Below are 19,539 nucleotides of genomic sequence, written 5' to 3'. Positions count from 1 at the left end.
GAAGAACAGAGAGACAAGATTAGCCCATGAAACTTAAATGTATTGATGAAACTCTTCAGTTTGCGCTAACTGCCCTACTTTACTTTGCTAAAATCTAGAAATCACATTTACCCAACTTACTGACATGAGCGAATGAATCAATTTAGATGAGATTTCATCCAATTGTTCCAAACGAGTCATTTTTGTGCTGATCACCTTTGAATCAATAGTTTTACAAAAGTGTGTCTGAAGCAAATTTTAAAGTACTCCAACTAAAATATTGTTCCATTTATTGATCATAAACATGTGCTCCATGGGATTTTTATATTTTACTTATAAATATGAAATAATTTTTCTCATTTGTGAATTAAGCATCGTTTAATTGTAATGTAAAGATATATAAAAAGTCTTCATCATTCAAAAGAATTGTCTCCACCTGCCATGATTTTTATGGCAGTTACAATTAATTAAATTTCAATTTGTGAGTCTTCTTGAAGATTGAATTTTATTTGATTAAAAGACTGGTGTAAAGTGCATCGTTTTAAAAATGCCTATATGCATTGACAGAGTTTGTGAACATTATAAAGAAATTTAAATGTGTGACTTAATCAGTTATAATACACACTAAATGCATTAAGATTCTCTTTAATATTAATGTTTAGTGTTATGCAAAAAAAAAGGGGGGTATTTATTTCATTCAATATTGCTCTCTATTCTACTCACTTCATTTGAATAATAATTTATAATCTTTGAAGTTATATTAAAATATGATAAAATTTTCATCTCAACTTATTGCATTCGTTCTGTGTTGCATTTCTGACATGTGAATGTCTAAATTGATCCAAGACTAAAAATGGAGAAATAGAAATTTAAAAATTAATACTTTTCTTTTTATGCAACACGAGTATTTGACAAGTGTGTTCAAATTTAAATATATTAGACAGAAGTAAAAAAGTTTATTATTAAGCTAAAAACAGATTTATACTGAGAATTTTTTTTATCTGAGTAGCTTATCTGGTGAGAACAAAAAACTGGCAGCATTCATTAGTGATGTTTAAAAAAAAAGTAAAGCATTTGTGAAACAGGCCGGCCGAGTCATTGAGGTTAAGGCTTGACAATTTTATCAACCTGGCAAAGTAATCGGTATTGCTTGCAAGCTAATATCCATCAATCTAAAGCTGAGTGAGGTTCAAATCCCAGTTTTTTACCTTTAACCACTGAGCTATTGCTGCTTCTATACTATACACATGCATACATATTCCTCTATACTCCGAATTGGAGCATAGGGCTTCTATGATCTATCTCACTCTGTGGCAAAATATCTATTTTGCCTCCCTCCATGTCTTTCGTATTGTTTTCAATTCCCTTATAATTGCATCCTACATGTGATGTTAACAGTTAAATGTACCACTACATTTTATTAAATTTTGTACAAATGAGAAAAAATTTGAAAAAAAAAGTTTAACAACAGGGTTCATAGTTGTCCTGATTGTTGTGATCTGTTCAGAACATCCCAGGTTCTAAGAAGGCAATTGTGGATTTTTAAAAAGATCTATTCCAATCAAAAGTACAGTAATCATGTTATAAAAATGAATTGAAGGATTGCCCACTAAAACTATTTTTGTACAAAAATGTTAAGCGGCACAGTAAATGTTTTTGTTAAGAGATTATTTAAACTCTTAAGAGTATTTTGAACACCATTACAAATTGGTATGAAGGAATAGTGAGACTAATTCCGGTTTTTGCAACACAACAGTAATATAAAAGTTTTCACACACTGATTTTTTACTCTTACAAGTTTAGTATTGATAAAACTATAACTGGAAACGGTTAAAATTTCCTATAATAAACAAAATAATTCTGAAATTAAAAATTTGCTTTAGTATTCTCTTGCGGTAAAATTATACTATATTGCTCGACGCCCTAGGTCATTTAATAATGTCAGGTTCATTATATGAGTGACAGAGCTCTAGATTTGTACTATTTAGTTTGCCATTTTTAAAAATATGTATTCTGTTCCAAAAAAGTTATTTACTCAGTGGGATCAATAACTTTTTAATTTGTTTTACCTCAAAAATTTAGCATGCATATTACTGAAATTTCTGCAGTGAATAGCATTTTTTGAAATAGTGTTTAGCATTGTATGTTTGGATGAATTCAATAATAGGACTGCATGCATATTTAAAATTTTATAATTTCTTTTTTTAAATGCAGTTATGTACAAAATGAAAAAGTAAATATACATGTATGATTCTAAATATAACAAGATTAATAAATCTATTTCATAAAAACCAGTTCTTATAGACACTCTCACAGTGTATATTATAAAATTTAACGACATATCACGAACTTCTTAAACAGTTAAGTTTAAGCTTAATATAAAACACTATGTGCAATCATCATCTCATAACAGTCCAAAAAATTTATATTCATTTGGCATTTCTACAAAAGTATGGAAAATAAAAGTTCCAGTAAATCTGCATAAAATATTACACTTTTCATTATGAGGTCGGGAATCAGAGCTCCTACAATATTACACAGCAGAAAAAGAATTCCATTTCATTTAAATGAGCAGAATGCACTGAGCACAACATACATCTGATGTTGACACGATTTGAATTTAATGTCCAGAAACTTCTAAAATGCACCACACTTATCTATCACATTGATATTTTTTTTCTGAAGTTAGATTAAATTAATTAAATAATGGTTAAGTAGCACATGAAAGTAGTATAATGCACAGCATAAACATTTAAGACTCGTCTTCAACTTTTATTGAATTCAAACAAATCAGCTGGAGTAACAGAACAAATTTAACGACTTGAAAGTGGGCAGAGAACAATTTTTTTTTTTTTTTAAGTGGACAGTCATACAAAAAAAGTTTTAAAATTTATTGAGTTTTCTAAATGGAAAATTCCCATTAGGATGTTCTATAATAACCATCCTTAATATAAATTTTAAGAGTTCTCATATACATATATATAAACAAAAATTTAAGTAAAAGAAAAAATTAAAGTACTTCTAACTTCTTTAATTAATACTAGTGCCAAGAAAAACTAAGCGAGATATAAATCATTATATCACATTTTGTCAACTGGGACTAGTATGCGTTTGTCTTTTGATAGGAGCTGCCTTTAATTTCTTTAAATAAATTGGTTTTAAATCATTTTTATCACTGCATTTCTCTTTTTGACCTCGACAATGATAATATAATTTTGCCTAATATACATAGTTTTAAACATTTAATACAAGAATTTTATAAAACATCCACAAAAGCTAGTCATTTCAGGACACCCTCTATACTTATCAGTATGAAAACATAATCAGTTAATATTTTCTTGAGGAAAAATACTCGTAACATATTTAACAGGCGTAACATAAATACAAGAGTACAAATATGTTTTTGCTCGTAGGAGTCCAACAATGAGAAATTATATTATCTTACTATGAAAAACTTTTAATTTATGTACCACAAAGTAAAATCTTGTGATTGGTATAAACAGGACAGATGACACTTCATTAAATAATTTTTATAACACATTGTTATAAGTTATATTGTTAAATGGGGGGTTACTTTAAGAGACTAATGTTAAGATTAGTAAACTTTATAAATAATATATTAGTGAAAATTAATAATATATTTATCAAAGTTCTAGAACGTCACATATGAGTGCCTTCTGGTTCTACATCCCTGGCTAGAATAATGTCTTAATCGATTTTAAGATAATATATTAGGTAACCTCACCCAATGTGGCAAGTTTGTGACACAAAGATTTTTTTTTCTTTAAATTTTTCCAAATCATTAAGAACAAAGATTTCTTTCTACATTGGAGGAAAGTTGTGCAGAAATATTTAGTAAAATATTCAGAGCCTTACATAGCAATTTAAGTAAGTTATCTGAATAAACCTGAAAAAGTGTCCCTAAGTAATATCACTTTACAATTACAAAAATAAGTCAAATGTCTATAAGCAGTTATATTTACTTATAGAATAAGTTTACCTTTGGGGAAGGATTTCCATATTGTGATCTGTGGCAGAATAATCGCCATGTCTTGGTAACGGCTCACGGAAAAGTAAAAAATACTCTACAGAAAGGGACCAATCCGTAGCCACCTCTGAATATTATTTTCAAAAAAAATTTGCGAGTTCAAAATCCATTTGGTGCCTTTGAAGTTATAGTTCGAACAACAGATCACGCTATGAAAATATCCTCAACGTTTGAGTTAAAAACTCTTATTACATTTATTTGTAGACTAAGCAGGGTTGCCACTCCACAGGGAATTTTATTTTTTCTTTACAAACTGAGAAAATGCAGGGAATTTTGTTTCTTATTTTTGTCTTTTAAAAAATGGTGACCACTCAAAGCGTAATCTATGGGATATTTAACCATGATATTTCAGCTATACTAAACTATTTCATTTACTATAGCATTATTTAAATATGTTCAGGTGGTTTTCTAGCAATTAAAACTATTAAATATAGTTAGCCTAATATAGCTCACACAAGAGCAAAGTAATTGTTGTTTCCTCTTAATATATTGTGTGTAATATGTACAAGGAATTTTTCCCTCCTCCAGATTTGTGTGGCCACCCTCTTAAGATTTCTCATTAGCATGAACATGACTGTGGGCAATTAATGATCTTTTAAATGAAAAACTCTCATCACAAACACCACAAGAAAAAGGTTTGTCACCAGTATGAATACGACTGTGGACGATTACATTACCTTTATGTGAAAAACTCTTATTGCATATGCTACAAGAATATGGTTTTTCACCAGTATGAATCCGACTGTGAGTAGTTAGGTGAGTCTTTTGAGTAAAACTCTTATTACATATACTACATTCAAAAATCTTCTGATTAGTATGAACACGTTTATGGACAGTTAGATTACTCTTTTGTGCAAAACTCTTATTACATACATTACAAGAATAAGGTCTCTCACCCGTATGAATACGATGGTGATGGACTAACGATTTTTTTTGAGAAAAAGTCTTATTGCATATATTACAAGAGTAAGGCTTCGCACCAATATGAACTTGGACATGTCTTTTTAGACAACCCTTAACTGAAAAACTTTTTTGACATACATCACAAGAATAAAGTTTCTCACCAGTATGTATGCGACTGTGGGCAACTAGTTGATAATTTAATGAAAAACTCTGATTGCATACATTACAAGAATAAGGTTTCTCACTAACTTCGACGGTATTAAATTTCATAGAATCAGTTTTTGTCGCAAGACTCATAGTGCATACAATATCACTTTGAATTAATTATACACAGTTGAGTAAACTTGCAAAACATGAATTTTCCAAATAAATAAAGTTAAAAATAATATCATTTAAGCATGATAATAACCTCATGCTACAAAAGTTAAGTTTATCACAGCAAGTTTAATTTTTATAAATTATACATCACATGGACGCACTGGAAAAATAAGGAATCCTTTTCGTAAAAACAAACAAAAAAGTTAATTATGTGTAAATGTTTAATTACGCACAGAACAGGTTACTTATCAATACGGGTCAAAAATGCTTCCTGTGCAAACATTCTACCACATACATTACTTTAATAAAATTTTCGAGTTTACATATTTGACTATTCTTTTTTCTCATAAACATATTAATCACTTTAACTATATCTGTAAAGTTTTTAGCAACACAAACCACAGATACATAAAATTTTTATGCAACATGTTATTTATTAATGTTAGCTAGACCATTTTTTCATTATGACACACATTGTACACCTGAGATTTTACGTTAGAAATACATGTAAAATCCCCAAACATATGTTACCAGGTAAAATTTATGTTTAATAAACTTGCAATATAAAAAGATTTCTTTAACCTGCTAAAATGCATAGCACTGAAATACAAACTGGATGAACAATTTTCTATCTATACAAATACTTCTGTAATTTTTCAAATTGTCAATCTCAAACACAGCATAAGCCCATTTGAAAAAGGAAGATAATGTTTCATTCAAGAAAGTTACATCGCCTGTAAAAATAAATTACAATTGAATTCGCGGAAGAGTTTTTCGTCTGTAAGCAAAACTAACTTATGTTTACATTCATCGAAATGAGCATGTTTTAAAATATTGTTAAAAAAAGTTTAAACACTCTTCAGTTCGTAAAAAATCGAAAAAGTATCAAAGCAGATTTAAGAAAACGCATCAAACTGCAAAAAGTTGGGGAAAAAGTTAGAAAAGTTGAGGTCTTCTTAACCCCACTCCCAACCTATAAGCACCAAATGTAATTTAATTTTGGTATTTGTTAAATTTAAATAACATTTATAATTAGCATGTATATCTAATTATAATAAACTACGAAGGTAAAAAATTGCATTTTGAAGAAAATTGTATTACTATGAGTGTTTTAATATAAGTGGAACCAGGCATTGCACTCTAAAAGGTTCCAACTAATTGTCATTTGTTAAAGTTCTAAAAGTTCAATCTTTTAGATGGAAATGAATTAAACTTAAAAATTGAAAGGATTTGTGATTGTGAAAGGATTCCTCATAATATTTAAAAAAAGAAAGAAAAAATACACAACATTAGGAAAATAACTGCAACCATTACATTTGTTTTGTTTATTTCGTGCTGCTTTCTGCTTGTTTGCTTTTGTTGATAGTTTCTAGAAGTAAATAACGTATAATATATGTATGGTTTATTCACTAACTTATTCAAATGGATGCGCATGTACCTGTTGATGAATTTAATGCTGCTTTATGGAAGCGTTTTCAAGATGGAAAAATCCGTAATGTTTATCCTTTAAGTAAATATAAAGACATAATAGAAAAAATTAAAAGTATGAATGAAAATCCTCCTTGTAACATTCCTGGTGAATATTATTTGTTACGTAAATTTGTGGTGCTGAATATCGCAGGAAAAGAGCGATTATCTTGCAAACAAGAAAATACTGCTATAACTGAAAACTCGCAAGATGTAATAAAGTTTTACGTTGCCTTAGAAGAAATATATTCTTACATCGAAGTAGCTCATAAATTTGTCAAACATGGATGTCGCGATCGAATAGTCAGGCGTATTCAAAATCAAGGTATAGTTAATATTACAAGGGATACGGTGGAACTTTTTCTTTCCTATTGTAAACTTTGCAGGCCACGTAAACGAGATGTATTCCGTAAATTGGCCCCGAAAATAACTGCGGTTGATCATCATTATGAAAGATCATGCGACAGTCCTCTCAGTAATACAAGTAACAGTAGTGATAATCATAGAGAAATAGATGAACAATTACCTGTTATAACAGCACCTGATAATATTATAAACAGTTATGTCACAGAAACTAATTCAAATAATACTGTTTGCACTTTCAGACGGGGATTCATCGACTTAATTGACTTTAGCACTTGTCCCGATGGTGACTACAGATTTGTATTTTTATATATTGACTTACAAACATGTTTTTGTGTTTTATACCCCACTAGATGCAAATGTAAATATGAAATTGTGTCGCATTTAATGAGCACATTTACATTGATTGGACCGCCTCAAATTTTGCACAGCAATTTCGATAATCAGTTTTTATCATTAATCATCCATGAGCTAAAACAATCTTGGACGGATATTGTTATGGTTTCAGGCTCAAATGTTTATGAAGAATTGCAAGAAGTTGCTCAAAATTGTATTGCAGATATTAACTCTATGTTAAAACAATGGATGCAGGAAAATAATTCGAGCAATTGGAGTTTTGGGCTGAAACTTGTTCAATTAAAGAAAAATACAAAGTTGTCTAATAATGGAACAAAATGTCCGTACGAGTGTTTCTTTAGTCGTTCAATAAATTCTTCCAACATTCCTTCAAGTATACAATTGGAGAAGTTAACAAATATTGAAAAGGAAGATGATTTATTAGCTCTAATAAATGAACAAAATTATTCTGTGGTAAGTTTTAAGTTAGGTTTATGATAATATTATTTTAACTTACTATGAAATAAGTTGTATGTATATCTGTGTTAGTAGAATTAAACATTTATAAAATTCGAGTAAGTTTTAGTATGTTTATGAAAATAGATATTTCAAGAATCGAAGTATAAACTACAATGAATTTGCTTTTACTAAAAGTTTTGCAAAATATTTGTTTTTAAGAAGAGCTCACAAAACGTGAGTGTAGCATTGCATGTTTACATTATATAAAAAAAGTAGATTATAATGACCTTGTTTTTTAAATAAAAAATTTGTAAAATTAAGAATGTGTCTCTGGAAATATAATAAAGTTTTTAAACTGGTTTACTAATTAAAATGCATAAGTCTAAATATTCAAATTATGTGATTGTTACATTTTGTTTTGCATTTAAATTTGTAGGTACAGTAGAGCCCCCGTTATCCGAGTTTCCGTTTTAACCGAGCTATCAAATATTTCAGATATTTTTTCGTTCTAGTTTATTTTTAAAAAAACCGCTGAAAAATAAATCTGAATTTTATCTTCCAAACACTTGGAAAAACAAAATCCAACAACTTGGTCTGATGAAATTATCGTCAATAATGAATCTAGCGAAGATGATGAAGACAGTGATTATTAAAATCAACATATAAAAATCTCTCATACAGGTGGACTAAAAGCTATTGAATGTATTATTGAATATATAGAACAACAAAAAGAGGCGACACCAGCCTTCCTGTTATCCCTAAAAAAGGCGAAACATTACTACAGAAAAGCGCCAAAGTTACGTAGAACGAAAAACGATTAAGGACTTTTTTTAAGTCAAAACTATTGAATTCTCGTAAAGTATGCTTTTTAAATGTTTTTAAGTAAGCTTTTTAATTATAATATGAATTGTATGTGGTACACTCGTATACATTTTGTATTTCTTAAATATATTACATTTATACCTTCTCTTTTTCTTTCCGTTTTTATACTCTTCGCTTTAACCAAGTTTTTCAGTTATCCGAGTTTGTTGCGGTCCCTATTAACTCGGATAATTGGGACTCTACTGTAATTGCAAGACAAAAATTCAAATAATGTTTTTTAACAATTCTAAATCTGAACTTGTGAACATACTATCTAAAATTATTTCTACGCTTCAATTCTTTAAAGTGAACATTTTAATTATTTCAGTTGCCTTATGAACATCTTCAAGTTTCTTTAGATCCTAATGTCTGTAAGTTAGTGCATTTGCAACAGAATGATCCTACCCTTAGTATAGAAGTAAGTTCATAATTTTATTAATATCTGACCATAAGAATTACATTTTAATCTCTCTACAGTAGCATTTTCTTAAAATTATCTCTTCTGTTTTTATTATTTATTTTTCTAATCAATCCCCTCTTTTTTTTTCAAGGCCAGGCATCAAACGCATAGTGTTCTAAGAGACTTAATCTAGTTTTAGAGAATAATCTAGTTTTTTACCTCTTATTCTTTTAGTCTTCTTTCAGGCATGTGTGAAACACCATAATATCAAATTATGAGAGTAATTCTTTGTGATGAAATTAAATTTCCATGTTTAAAATTACAAATAGTAAAATTTTATTACAAACCTATACGAATTTCAGTGGCACAATGGTACACCTTCATCCAAATAATAAAGGACAGGATACAGAAATTATTTAATCTGACAGAGATTATGTCATTCTAAAAGGGATAATTATACTGTTATAACATAAAATGACAACCTATGTGGAGTTTTGTAGACTAAATCATTCATACCCATGTAACATAGGAGGAACGAGCACTCAAATATTGACTCAAAGAAAATCAAGACTACATGTCAAGGACCTAGAATTCCACTTTTCATCTACATGCCTGCCGAGTTTCCTGTTTTTTAACTAAGACTCCTGTATTTTATGACTATCTCCTGTTTACCCATATATTCTCAAATTTCTCCGTTTTTGTAGGAGAAATTGAAAAATAAAAATTTAGCAATAATATCCGCTGATGGCAAAAATACTTCTCTTATTCCTCAGCAGATGGTGCTATTGCCAATACTGCAGTATGTTGAGTGTTTATTGTTTGAATAATTATAGATAATGGTTTAAAAAAAAGTCTTCTTTAGATTAAGATTTATATACATATTTTTTACTTCGCTAATTGTAAGTGCTAATATTATTTCCAATTTTGAAATTCTCTCTTTGACTTACATGATTATGCATGATGTATCAAAACTTTACTTGTAGCCTGAAAAATATAGCTAGTAAAATCTCCGTTATTTTATTTTTCTAATGTTGGCAGGTATGTACCTATCACAAGACATTACTGGACAGAAAGCCATAAGTTTGATTTTTCTACACGTTATCATATCATCCATAAATGTATTTTGTGTGTTGACCTGGTTTTACATCAAAAACTCTTTTGATAATGATCTTAGTGCTGTACCATATTCTTCAAATATTTGGAAATCATTAACTTTTTAATTTGGTCATTTTGATTTTTGACTGTATAATTATCACTCTTAGTATGACGTAACCCCCATCGGATCAAATCATCTCTTGTTTTTACCATTCCTGTCTTTTATCCCAATGGTAAAGGTGCACCTTTATGCCAATGAAACACATATTGGTTTTAATAATAAAAAAAATCACATTTGTGATTTTAAACGTTGTGTTTAATGAAATTTATCATTTATTTATTACTCCTTAGAGGGTTTTTTATATCTTTCTTCTGAACACTGACACTGAAGACCTCATCATCACATTTTCTTAGATAATTAAATCAATAAGCTCTATTCTGGGATTAGATTTAATATATAATTCTTTTAACGTTGCAGAATACATACATATAAACTATTCAGCAAAATTAAAAATTTAATCTAATCTAAGAAACAGTATCACAAAAAGTTATTTTTATATTTTGTCTATAATCTACAGGGTGGGATAAAGCGATTGTCATTGACCATTCAATTCCTGCTGTAGAGTGTTATAGACTATGCTTTCCTACTATATTTTTGAAATTATTTTAATGACTGGGGAATTAAGAGCAAAAGAAAATTATGACTAATTAAAAATTAATGTATCATCTGTCTGATGATTTATTACTGTTGATTATGGCAAGATCCAATCAAAAATAAAACTTTCTAAATATTAATGCGTGTTTATTAATAAAAAAATAGCACAAAAAAATAATTTGTTATTTTTATTATATTCAATGTCTGCACATAATTTTATTTTATTTTTTTATAACCGTCGTTGAACAGCCCACCCAATTTTTGGGTTTACGACTACCAATGTTCAACTTCTTAGCCTTGCAATTTTGAACCCAATCCAGAAGAAAAGGGAACTTCAGGATCAAGTATTGGGAGAAGTTTTGCCTTCGTGGCGGACTTTTTTGATGGAACTAACCCACATTTTCGTTACATGGAGAGGAAGACCACAGGAACCTCCCGCGGTCAGCCTGACGGCAAAGGGACTCTAAACCGTGATCCGTCTACCACTAGAATATTTCACGTCAGCATTGTGATTGGTGCAAGCCAGATGTGTATTTCGCATCGACCAGCCATCAGTGTGGTTCGAACGCGGTTCACCTCACTGTATCCCCTAAGCCATCGTGGGACATAATTTGTCACATTCCTGTTTATGTTCCCGTATTTTTTATATTTATATTCTCATTTTGTATCCCTTTCTCTTATGCATTAAAATAAATGTAAACTTAAATAGGTAGTAAGTGATAGAGCATTTTAATCAATGTTTGCAAGCGATTAAAATAATAAAAAAAAGGTTGGTATATTTATTATATTTTTTCTTTAAAGGCTGAAAATGTTAATTCTACAGTTGTTAAAAAGGAACCATTGTCTGACAGTGAGACATCACAGAATGGCTTACAGTTTAGTGATTCATCCAATGATTGTTCTTCAATTCAAAATGGAAATTTAGAGGTTTGTATTTCCTTTCTGTATTTCTCATCTATAAAGCTAAATGCCATTCTTTATTTAAATTTTTCCTTTCATACATTGCAAACACACTAAAGATATATCAGTAAAAAGATTAGAATTTTATGTTTTTGCCAATTTTTAATATTTCATATGAAATTATGTTGTATATTAAAATTATTTATGCATGTGTAATATTGGTTTTAGGTCACTTTGAAGCAAGAAGAAGATTCTTAAAATTAGTAGTGAGTTAAAATGTTTTTTTTCTTTTTTATTTATTTATAGTGTTTCATTTATTATGTTTGTATTGTTCTTTATTCAGACTCACTCTTTACACTTTAAATTTTCTTTTATTTTTAGTATAGAATAATTATAATTATGGCATTCCCTTTTTTAGTGAGCTTATATCTCTCAAGTTTTCTGCATAAGTATTGTGTGAAAAAAAATTTTTGGATGGAGGGGGTGCTCCAGTTTTTTTTGTTTTATTTATTTATCTTTTTTTAAAAACCTTATATGAAAGGTCTACGAAAGAAAAAAAGGGTCATTAAATTTATAAATAATCTCTATTATTTTACATAAGATATTTCAAGTCAAGTAAAATTCGTTGTGAAAGAAATTCTTTAAGGGCACCAAGGTTTTTTTTTATTTTTTTTAAATAGTTTTGTTTATTTTAACTAAAACACTGTAAAATAAATTTTATGCTGCATTTGTTATGTTTTTAATGAACATTATAATATGAAAGATGCTGACTGATTTGGAAAATTTCAGAATACAAAAAGTGATAGATGTGATGTTAAGGGCTGAGCTTTTTTTAAGAAAATTGTTAATTTTTTTATGTAATATATAAGTCTACATCTATGTATAAAATATGTAGACATATATTTGTGTATATATTTATAAAACTTCAAATAAACCAACAGTTTTCTATAATTAAAAAAAAGTGTTCCCTCCACCTCACGCTTCACCTATGGATAAAGGTATAAAACAAACTGTGTGTCTATAACAAAAGCTGTTAAAATTTTATATTGAAAATTTGAAATTTAGCTACACAAGTTGCCAATAGATGGTGTTGCAAGCAAACAAGACCAGAGCGGTCAGTTTTAGGGTTGGAAGGTGAAAGGAGGTTATTGTACTGAGTCATAAGGTATCATATTTTTCATTAAACGCCTTGTATTTTTGGGATCACTGGAACACCATAGATTATAGTTCTTTGGCGTTTGAATTCTTTTTAAGATTTCTGTACAGAAATTACTCAAATATTCAAAAACGAGGATGCATAACCTATGTCTAATGTGGCATTTCTATGTCCAATCTAAAAGAGGTTCACAAAGCCTTTTGTCATTGCTTCTGAGTTATCTTAAATAATAATAAAAATATGAAATAAAAAAATTGAAGTAACCATGTTTTTGTGTCCTATTACTAGAAATTGATCAAGTATTCTTGCTCCTAAACAATAGAATTATCAAAAGACATTAATTTTGTTCTTATAACATAGGAGTTTTTAATTTGTATTAGTTTATATTATTAATTTAATTCAATTTTTATTTTCAGGTGGCTAGGATGTAAAAAGTCAGCCATTTTTAAAAGAGAACAATACCTTACAATTATCCATTTTCATCTCTCAACTCGTTTCATCACAAACTCTCTGATATATCTCACTAACCCAATCAAGATTAAAAATCGAACTGTAACTATTCTCATTTCTGTTATAAATTGAAGACATCAAGAAAAATTATCTCTTATCATTCATTAAATTTCATTAATCTCTTTTATTTAAATTGCATAAACTTGAGTTTTGTCTCTTCATTTAAAATTTATTCGCATTACTATATGCATTTTTTTTTCTAATAACTATCAGATACTTGAAACTCAAGAAATGGAATGATTATGCCTAACTATGTGATTTAAATCAGATTTAATTAGATATCTGTAAGTGACGTCACATGTGTGGCGAACCTGACTGGTTCCCGAATCGACAAATGCCTCGATTTACCAACAATGATGTCACTTGCAGGTATCCAATTATTATAACACTTTTTGACTACAAAATTTCTTCTGAACGTTTTGTTTCCAAAAGTATCCAATGTTTGTTACAACATTACTGTATCATATTATTATAAACTTTGAAGTTTATTTTTATGAAAAAAAAATTAAAATTTTGTTTTGTATATAATGCAGAAACGTGTGAATTATTTAATTTTTCTCTTAAAGCACAAAAACTTTGGATTTCGTAACGTTTATACTAAGTCTGGATTATGTAAGATGATTTATAAGAATCAACTGATATTGCAACAGTAACAGTGATTTTTAATTTACCTCTTGGGTATTAGCAGTTCCAGTTTTTGCATATTTTGAAACATTATTTAATTAGATTTAACAAAAATAGGTATCATTGCGAGTTGTTCATAAAAAAGGGGTTCATTGTGCTGAACCACACATTTCAACATTTTAAGCAAAAATTATGTTAATTAGCTAAATAGCACTTTTAGGATATCAAGACCAGTATTTTTGTTAAAATCAAACAACACTTATTTGGAATTAACTTTGTGATGATAGCTAAAACAGTACTTTTGTAAGCCAAAGACTTTTATTTTAATAATTTTTCCACCAAGAAAAAACGAATTTTTACCGTAATAAATAATTTGAAGATCGTGTCTAGAGAATCTATCTTAGACACTCGAATCTAAAAAAATTTTGAGGATTAATTAGAACAAAAGCTTAATAAAAACTTATTTCACAAGAGTGCAGCTAAAGATGGATTAGTGATGCAAATAATTCGAGCAAAAAATTAATAAAAACTAATTTCGTTTCATAATGCGTCTGACAAACTAAAGGAAATTTTTTATTATTTTGTTTACTTACATTAACTTGTTTTGTTCTTTTTTCCCCCCTCTTTTACCTTCCTAGCTTGCAATTTTATTTCAGCATTTGAATTGGTAGGCAAGACCTAAATTCGTTTTTGAGTCTAGAAAGTTCACTATAAGTTGAGTAATTCATTTTTTTTTTTTTGCTAGATTTCATCTGCTTAATCTGTAACAATAGACTTTTAATAGTCCTATGCCCTGCAAGAAAATGAGCATTGCTAAAAAACCACCTCTTCAAAATTTGAATACTGCAAAAAAAAATACATAAATAACAGTATTGTTGTTCTCGAGCTATTGGAGTAAATATTTAGTTATTCATTTTTAATATATACCCTTTGTATAGACAGACTTTTAATTTTATCTATGAGAGAGAGATTACAACCTCAGTAAATCTTCATTCCCCAAAATTTGTATGAGATATATACCTGTATGAAAATTATATAGCTATGATACTTTTATTAAAGAAAAACATTTCTTTAAAAAAAAAAATTTTTTTTTTCAACTATTTGATTTTTCTTCTTCTCAAAACACAACATATAATTTTTAACTTGGAAAGTTGTTTGATTATAAATTATTTAAATATATTCTACGTATCACCATTTCAAAATATCTGAAATTAAACATTAAAATGCAGATTTAGCATTTTTTTAATTTGTATTTCTCTGTTGTAATAATTTAACGAAAATACTGTTTACTATATTTCATATGCATTGAAAATGATAGTTGTTGATATGATGCTCTCCACTTGTGATAAGACATATTGATCACTAAAACACAACCTAAAGAGGCAAAAGCTTTTTGGTTTGAATGTTTATGTTTGCATTATGAAGAAAGTGATCCTCGAAGCAAGAAAAGTGGTTCTACCAGTTCTTTTGCATAACAAGCTTTACTTTACTTACAAAAAAAATAAGGTGTTTTGTAAGGGAAAAGGTTAAGGTGGACAGATGTAAAAAACTACACCTGAGGTAGAAAATGAGGTTATGCTTTGCTCCAAAAATAACCTCATTTACACCTTACAAAATTAACCTCATGTATAACTCAGAAATAATTTTAGTTTTGTTTGGGTGAAATTATTCACATCTGTCCACCTCAAAAACAACCTCCATACACTGGTTGCTCTGAAGTAGATTTCCTTCAACCTCAAGAGTGAATAAAACAACTTGATATGCCTTAATTATGCACCTTGGGAGGTTGATCTTTCCTTTTTTTAAATCAACTTCGCATAAACCTCAAATCAATCTTGACACCTCAAAAATACCTTAAATGATTTCACAATATAGACAATTGAGGTATTATTTCCTGTTTATTTTAATGCGCTCTGAATCGAATGAAATGATGAGGTTATCCAAAGTTCATAGAACTAATAGTTCAAAAGTTATTAAAGCTTTTGTGCATAAAAAGTTCATTTTTGTACCAAACCTACCTACGTGTGTTATATTACTATGTGAACAAGAAAAGTTTTGAATTCTATGTATTGTATTGCGCTGAATCAATTAAGAAGAAAAAGTAGTCCAGTGGACTGGTCGTTAATACACGGTTCCCAGCAGATCACCGAAGTCAAGCATCACTGGCTGCGGGTGTGTGACCACTTGGATCAGTCTGCGTAGGAACCGAGGGTGTGCGGTATTGGTCCTCGTTAAACTGTTCTACCGTAAAGTGCTCGACTTCGCGTGCAGGTCGTCGGGCTACTGAAAGGGGGGTGCCATCCCCTCCACAGAGGATCAAAATTGTGATGGCGTGTCTTTGGATCATCCTCAGGGATGTTTCCCAGACTGTCGCCAATAGCCCATTGTGCTGCCCTAGTGCGACGTAAATGAACTACAACAACTAGAAGAAAAAGTCATTAGGACAAGTTGTAGTAATGAAGATATGAGAGTTTCAAGCAATAAAATTACAATACTTTTTTGCACATAAAACTCCTTTAACTTTGAAACCTTTACCTCTCACTATTTACTTTCTAATTTTATTGAATTTGGCATAAATACATCTGAAATAAGGCCTCACTTGTGTAGATAGCAATACTATGTGCATGGTTCAGCACGGCTTTAAACTTCCAGTTCTTAATGTTTAACTTTTTTATAACCTTCTCAGCATTCTTCCAACCATCTTTCCCATGGTCTAGAAAATTATTTATCATGTTTACTTCAACTAATCCTGAAGCAAAACAACAAAAATTTTTTTAAATAGCTGAATTAAACTATGTAAATAAATATTATATTTTAGATATTTATTTATATTATAAATAAATATTATATTATATTCGTAAGGTTCTAAACACTTTAAAATATTATTAACATGTTCATGAAATTTAATTTAATTTGCATATTTGGTTACATTTATATTTTAGTGTATTTGATTGTTATTTTTGTATTTTTTTTTAAATTTATAAATACATTAATAATTATTAATTTATTAATAATGTAATATTATTTGTAATTTTTTTGTTACACTTAGATTATTAGCCATTATTGTTCTGTTTTGAAATAAAAAATTTCAAAAATGAAGTCGTTTAAAATATAGATCGAAATTTTTTTCTCCCCAAAATTTAACAATATCATTTTTTTTTTATCAGCATAAATTAATTGATTAGCGATAAATTTATTAAACAATAATTTCACTATTAATCATGCGTGATAAAAATTATGTTTTATTAAAGCTCATACTTTTACAACAATTTTTTCTGTAATAGAATATTATTAAAATCAAATTAAATTCATTTTAAAAGAAATTTGATTATTTTTAATTGAATGTGGTTTTTATGATGATAAACAATCGTGGTTTTTTCCAAGCATTTTTTTTTTTTTAATTTCTCTTGATAAGTAGAATAGTTCAGCAACTTAAAATTTAAGTTCTACAATGGTATTTATCGTCATGTTTTCATAAATGTTGAAGTTGAAGATACAAGTAATTTATTTTCTTAATCCTATGTTTACCGATAGATGGCAGTACTAAGTGTATTGACTTAAAAAAAGAAGAGTGAAGGAGAAAAAAACAGATCCTACAATTTTGAAACTGATTTTTTAATTTCAAGTATGAAAAAACATCACCTTAAAAAGCAAAGCATCAACCCGTTTTGAGCCGTGGGACACCAAGATAATAATAATAGAAAGCTGCATCAATCGCAATTCCTGTGGAACTATTCCATTAGAAAGAAATTAAACAAAGCCAAATTCAATGAAAGATAGAAAATCCACGTTTCTTTATAAAATTCGGAATTAAAACCTTTATTGTGCACATAATTTTTTAATTTGTTTATCTTAAGATAATTCCGACAATAAAAATAAGATTTCAGAATTATGCAATATTTTCTGTGTTTTGTTTATACAGTCAAACCCCGCTATAGTGACCGAAATGTTCGGTCCCCTACCTTGCTATGCACGTATAATGTTATTTTTTGTGGATATAGCATAGTGAACTAAAAAAGTGAGGAAATTGGATAAAATGAACTTTTTTCTGTCTTCGAGTGAATTTTTTCTTCATTTCTTAAAAATAATTTTGAAATGTCTACTTCAAAATAAATACTTATACTGATTTTTAAGACCATCCATAAGAGTGGAATGTAGCGATAAGCTTTTTTTCTGGTTTGCTTCTTTTATCTCACTTTTCCATCCCTAAACAAAGGCCAACCCAGGCAGATGTATGGACAAATTTTTCCCTGCATCAGCTAAAGATCACTAACTTTTTTTTGTACGCAAAACGAAGAGTAATAAAAATAAAAGCAAAGTTAACGCATTTTTTGTTACAACGTATTATTTTTCAGTCATTTTTGTATTTCATTTTATGGGTCATTAATTTAAATAATGTATAATAAAAAGAAGGAGATCGGAACCATTGGTTAAAATTGTTTGCGGAACGGATATAGTGAACAGAAATTTCGGTCCCTTGAAATATGACTAGTATGACTGTATTTAAATATATTTTACATAAATATTTTATTTTTGTTAAAATAAAAAAATTATATTCTAAATTAGAATCTGCAAGAAGTCTGATTAGAATCTAAATTAGAATCTGAAGAAAATAATCTGCAGCTGTTATCTGCTAGATAATTTTTTTTTAACTCAAGAACATAGAATTTCTTCAGCATCCATCTAGACATAAAATAAAATAATTTTATGATTATTTAATTTTTCCGTGGTACCATTAGTTTATTTCATGGCGAAGACCGCGCGAATTCATTCAATTAATCATGATAACTCTCTGAAAAATTTGCAAAATTTAAAATCGATGAAGGGAAAATTAAAAGTAATATATTTCTTCAATCATAAGCTTTTAAAATTCAAAAATAAATAAGCAAGAAATAATAGATCACGATTGCTAAAAAATGAAATGATAACACAAGGTGAATTTGTTCTTAATAAAAATCGGAAAATAACTATTAAAAAATTCGCATCAAAAAATTCAAAATTTATGCCTAAACTTGCAAAAATCAAGTTGTCGAGATCAATAATCATGTTAGATTTCGTAGTTTGTAAATCAACAGCATATGTAGAGTTAATTAGAATTCCGAGGCAAATTTCGCGTAAAAGAAGCCAATTATTATTATTATATATATTTTTTCCTAATGCCTAATCTAGGCGAGCGAGAAGAGTAAGAGTCTAGAGATTACTAAAAGTTGCGAAATAAATAAAAATAATTAATAAATTTTTAAGTCTTGCATTTTTTTTTTAAATTTAAGTAATTGTCCAAAGTCATTCACTGGTTCCATAACTATGAAACTGAAGTTTGATTTTCATATTGTAGCCCGTTACGAAGTTAGACTCTCATATTTTTTGTAAGATAAAAAGTATTGACCTTGCAATTATTTATATTATTTTTTGACTGATAATTTTATATAAATAATAAAGAAATTTACCAAATAAACAGTATGACC

The 19,539-nt window shown here is 28.7% G+C and overlaps 2 protein-coding genes across 2 annotated transcripts; one reads left to right on the top strand and one right to left on the bottom strand.

Moving 5' to 3' along the window:
* Positions 1-4,298: 4,298 nt before the first annotated feature.
* Positions 4,299-6,250, bottom strand: LOC107451722 (zinc finger protein 3). The gene has a single exon (XM_016067912.4). It carries the CDS (start codon positions 5,225-5,227, stop codon positions 4,574-4,576), a length of 654 nt encoding a protein of 217 aa, XP_015923398.2. The 5' UTR covers positions 5,228-6,250; the 3' UTR covers positions 4,299-4,573.
* A 227-nt stretch (positions 6,251-6,477) lies between these two features.
* On the top strand, positions 6,478-13,986 carry LOC107451721 (KRAB-A domain-containing protein 2). The gene is made up of 5 exons (XM_016067910.3): positions 6,478-7,888; positions 9,063-9,152; positions 11,686-11,811; positions 12,013-12,050; positions 13,357-13,986. Exons 1-4 carry the CDS (start codon positions 6,671-6,673, stop codon positions 12,040-12,042), a joined length of 1,464 nt encoding a protein of 487 aa, XP_015923396.1. The 5' UTR covers positions 6,478-6,670; the 3' UTR covers positions 12,043-12,050; positions 13,357-13,986.
* Positions 13,987-19,539: the final 5,553 nt, after the last annotated feature.

The sequence above is a fragment of the Parasteatoda tepidariorum genome, chromosome 8 (assembly GCF_043381705.1).
Source record: "Parasteatoda tepidariorum isolate YZ-2023 chromosome 8, CAS_Ptep_4.0, whole genome shotgun sequence".
Lineage (NCBI taxonomy): Eukaryota > Metazoa > Arthropoda > Arachnida > Araneae > Theridiidae > Parasteatoda > Parasteatoda tepidariorum.
This window is presented reverse-complemented; position numbering and strand designations above follow the sequence as displayed.